The following is a 5080-nucleotide window of genomic DNA, read 5'->3' on the forward strand; positions in this document are numbered from 1 at the left end:
GGTGGGGGGGGGTGGGGGGAAATCAAAGTTTCCTCAACTGAGCTGAACAGGTTTTCGGGACTGACTCATTTCAGGGTAGTAAACTCAGAAACAAAATGTAAGCAATGCTTTCTACACTGGACTTTTATCCTGGACACTAATAACTTTGAACTGACTTCTGGCATGATACCAAAGCCTTAATGAACACTGGCTCCCTATCCATTGGCTAGGAGGGCTAATATGATCACAAGATTCATAAACAAAGAAGAATTGTCCAAAAGCAGGAAATTGGTACCATTCTTTTATGCAGTTTGATGGAAAACCAGCATCCAGTTCCAGTTTCTATACCTCCAATTGCCAGTTTCTGTACCTCCAAAAGAATACTGGCAAAAAAAGAAAGGATTAGAAGATAGCTACAAAAATGACCCTGGATCTCACAGGGAAGGCATTGAGAAGTTCAGCCAACTTAGTTTACTGAAGCAAAGATTAAGAGAGTGGTTTAATCACAGTGCAGAAGCAGGAAAATTTCTGAGAAGGCAGGACTCTTATTTTTGCTAGTGAGAGCAGGCTAAGAGCCAATGGTTGCAAGTTAAAAATAGACAAAATAAAAACTGGGGTAAGTAACCACCAAAACAATTTACTTAAGGATGTGGTGGGTTCTCCTTCATTTGAAATCTCTACAAGAAAAGCCACCAATCCTTTTTAAAAGATTCTGCTGTTTACTACAGACTCAAAAAGTTCAGCTCATACTTCTCCTGTGTGTTTAAGTAATTTCCCACAGCACAAGCATAGATTGAGGCATCCAAAGAAATTTTGGTCAAAACGGAAGCGCAACCACATTCCTTTACCTCAAGGGTCAGGCGGGCCTTAGACAGTAAGTAGCCTACGTCCTAAGTCCACCTCAGTTGCCAACAGGGGCTGCCTAACCACTGCTTCAGGTGTCTGCTTTTTATTCCTTTAAGCCAAATACTGAAAGGAGTGTGTCTGAGCTCTGGAAAGACAAGTGCTGCCCTGCTTCACCTTTCTACATTGGCAAACTTGGGACATCTCCTGCTAAAATTCTGCCTCTGGTGGGCTCTGCTGTTGGGCACCTTATATCCTCCTGCTTTGGGAAGAGAACCCAAAGGGGTAACATGAAAGCACCCAGACCCAAAGCCTGCCCCAGGCTGCTGGAGAGAGACAACGCTGACTACCTTCATGGAGGTGAAGTTCCGTGGTCGGTCAAACTGGAATTCCATTTCAACAGAGCCCGTGCTGAAGCTCTCGTTCTTCCAGCCAACATAGTCATAGCCTGGCCACACACGGTACTGGTGGCTCTGCGTGAAATCATCCAGTCCTAGCACACCGTCCGTCAGCTGGCCCAGACCGCCATACAAGTGCCTAGCAAGAAAGAACCAACAGTTAGGCAGAATACCAGCCAGGAGAGCTCAAATGTGAAAGCACATGGGTCCTTCAACTGGTACCAGGAAAACATTAGTTTATTTACTCTTAACCCATCCTGGACAAGAACTCATTCCCTGTTCTTACGCAACATCACCTTTATTTTGTACAGGCTGGGCTTTTAAAACCTTTCCCTGCTTGGGAAAACACAGAAGTTTTTGCATTGATACCAAACACTGACAGCAAAGCCAAGCTACAAGCAGAGTCTCTTGAGAACGAAAACTGAGACTACAGAAAATGACACTGTATGCTCTCCAAACAGAGAGCTTTAATTGCAGCATTTCACCATGGAGCTGCATGGGAGGAACACTGCTCCATCCTGCCCTGGGGAACCAGTGGGGGAAGTTTTGCAGGCAGGCACAGAGAAGCAGGAAAGAGAGCAGTAACACCACGGGCAGTTGACCCAGCCACAGCCAGTTCTAACTGGGATTATTTCTGGCATTGCTCGTTGTGCAAGAGAGCGTTATCAGCTCTGTTTCCAAGGCTGATCAGACTCTTCACCCAGGACCCTACCTCATTCCGCTTCCTATCCGAGAGCGCAGAGCCCACTATACAGTTTTCCAGCACTGTCCCAGAGTAGAAGATCCAGGTGTGGTACACTCCTGACCCACCTGCCTTCTGGGAGCCGTCCCTGCCATGTCCCTTGTCCTACAGCAGGGAAAGTGCAAACAGTTCAGCTGCATTAGTGCCTGAACTTGCTCCCTGGACCTGTTTCATTCAGCTACCTCTAGGCAGTCTTTGTAACCCAGCCTGGGCTGCTGTTACATACACTGAAGGTCCCCAAGTCCATTCCAGGTGAGCCCTCCTGTCACTAGGATTTGCACAGGTATGCATGCCTTTGAACTCCAAAACAGGATTAGCAGCTGAAAAGGCAGACTCCTGCTTCCAGGCCAGTCAGGCACACGACCGAGATGTTAAGTAGTTTGAAAGACTTGGGTCTTGTGCCTGCATCCGTAGCTCCCTGACACTCCCCAGCAAACCCAGCTTCCTAAGTTAGTGCTGGACAGCTAAGTGCAACACCTACATCTTTCTGCACATTACCCCCCCGATTTTTTTTTTTTAAATATCCAATCCCTACTATATCAATGCAGCTTGAAAGCATCAGATATTAACACACAAAGACACTGTTACCCGATATGTTGCAACATCCTAACAAGCATGAAGAATGTACTTTCCGACCCCTTATTTTAACCTCCAGCATAATACAAGTAATAAAATACAAGTACATTTACAAAAATCACCTCTAAGCATAAAAAAAAGATTATAGGCAACAGTAAAAATTTTTAGGAAGTTAATGACAACTGAAACAGGACATATAATAAAAGCACCTTAAGTCAATGGATGACACCAGGTCACTAAAAAGACACTGTCAGATCACTTCTTAGGCACATTCCTGCACAGGCAGGGATATGCTGCCTCACGAGGATACCCATGCCCAAGTTTGTCTGAGGTTTCAAGCCACTGAAACACTCAAATCTGTATTTATAGCAAAGAAGTGGTCACACTAAATGTCTGAAAGTTCACCCAGTTATTTAACATTTCAGATACAGACTCTTAATGAACTCTCCTTCCATGAAAGTCAATTAGTCATTAAACCAGAGACACCTCAAAATGTCAGTAACATGCCACCCTACCTAACTAATCTCAGTGATGTGAAAAATTAACAGACCTTGTAACGAGCCGTCAAAATCCAGTTACTTTAGGCTTTTTGACTCCAAATTGGAAAAGCATCATACCCAAGAAATCTTTACAGTGAGTAATCAGCCACCTTCCTCTCATACCACATTGGCAGTGGTGCCTCTGCTGACCTGGAGCTTCTCACAGGGAGTGATGCAGTTTTCCAAGTTGTTTCAAGTCCATCAGAGCTTTGTTTTCAAAAACAGTATCTCAAATCTGTCCAGAAGCTCACAGGTATCAAGTGCAAGCCTAGAGTTCAGGTGTTGCGCTCTCAGATGCCCAGTTTACCCTGGAGACCTCCTGCAACAGTTTAAGATGCAGTCTGCGAGAGAATGCATTTCAGATATCAAACTCTAGAAGCAACAAAGGCAATGAAGAGGGGAAGGACCTTCATCTGCTCCAGGGACACTGGGACTGTGCAGGTAGGAGGTCCAGCCAGGTCTCCCACTCCAATCCGGGGCAACGGAAGAGTAGCAGCACCTTATGATCTGCAGTATCAACAACAGCTTAAGGCTGTACCTGAACCAACAAAGAAATCAGTGCAACGAATATGGTCACAATTAGAGACCACGAGCAATGAAGGCTTTAAGGCAATCAAACACATCAGGACTATGTCATCACATCATGTAAAGGTGGAAGCTATGAACAAAGACAACACTTAGCTGTATAAAGACACACTCTTCTCTTTAAAGAGAAGCAACAACAACTTCCAATAACAAAAAAATTATTTCTTTCCTGCCAGCCTTTGTCAGCTGGAGGAAATGAATCTAATGCATCCTGAGCCCATGCTCTCCTTTAAAAGAGCAACTAACAACTTGTCATCGAAGGGCCTGGAACAATGAAGCCACAATGCTCTGGAGAACTAGTAGGCTAGCTTGCAGCTCTGGAGGTTTCAAAGAGGTGTTTGGGATACAAGATACTAGTGACAGGGTAAGTAGGAAAGAAGAGATAATTTGCACAGTGACCGAGAGAGAACAGGACGACTTCTCCCACCTGCGCTCCTGGTAGCCATCATAGGTCGAGTCATTCAGATAAACGATGGGGAAGCCAGGAGCCGCTATTGTCCCTCCTTCAGGGATGCTATAGGATGCCAAACCATCTAAAAAAGAAGGCCATATACCTCAGAAATACAGCAGCAGCAGCCTTCCATCATCTCTGTCCATATGATCCTTTTATTTATGATGTGGACCAACAGAAGCAGTTCCGTGGGCCTGGGATTCCCTCTGCATACGTGGGGACGCAGGTGAGTCCCAGTCAGCATTGTGTAAGGACTACTTTCCAGTGACAGGCATGGAAATTGCTACTTACCATACCAGACACAGCCATAGAGCTCCACCCTCATACAGACAGTCATTGGCATCTCCGTCACAGGAATCACACGGATAAAACGTGCAATGATGGGAGGCCGAAGATCTTTCAAGACCACATCATAAGTATCAATGTTGCCTTGGATCACCTGTAGAAGAGAGGTCCTTATCAGTAACTTCTCCCTATTGTGCAGTTAATATGAGCAGTGGCGTACTTGTACCCTATCATTTGAGACTGGGGAGCTTTCCCATGCAGTATCTGCAGAGGATTAGCTGCTGCTGCTGCTCCCCTCCTCCTACCTGGTACATGGCTTACAGGGTGAAGGGGGCTGCCATTTCACCTCCTGTCCCCTGCAGACCCACAGCAGGCAGTACTCTGAGGGAGAGGAGAAAGGCAAGTGGGAGATGAATGTACGTGTGGACTATACATTGCAGAGAGCTCCAGTTACTAGTATGCAACCTCTCTTTAAGTGAGTCTCCATGCACACTCTAATAGCAGGTAACTGAGCACTTGCCCTCATCACTGGTTACCTGGTGGAGGGTCCCGATATCCTTTTTCTATGAGCCAACAAAATTCCAGAGGTGCTGCAGTGTTTGGGGGATGAAGGTGCAAGCAGCTGCACGGCAGATGTCTTGAACTGAAGTGTTCAGCATTGCCACAGTCACCCCATCCTGCT

At 45.8% G+C, this 5080-nt stretch overlaps 1 protein-coding gene across 1 annotated transcript in view; it reads right to left on the reverse strand.

Moving 5' to 3' along the window:
- The window catches only part of LOC103918934 (discoidin domain-containing receptor 2-like), a 46241-nt gene that overhangs the window by 18667 nt on the left and 22494 nt on the right, over positions 1-5080 (reverse strand). Inside the window, exons 5-7 of the mRNA XM_009326359.1 lie at positions 4405-4552; positions 4090-4195; positions 1173-1359 (exon numbers count right to left, since the gene is read on the reverse strand). Coding sequence (XP_009324634.1) covers positions 1173-1359; positions 4090-4195; positions 4405-4552 — 441 coding nt within the window. The remainder of the gene's footprint in view (positions 1-1172; positions 1360-4089; positions 4196-4404; positions 4553-5080) is intronic.

The sequence above is a fragment of the Pygoscelis adeliae genome, unplaced genomic scaffold (genome assembly GCF_000699105.1).
Source record: "Pygoscelis adeliae isolate BGI_AS28 unplaced genomic scaffold, ASM69910v1 Scaffold436, whole genome shotgun sequence".
NCBI lineage: Eukaryota > Metazoa > Chordata > Aves > Sphenisciformes > Spheniscidae > Pygoscelis > Pygoscelis adeliae.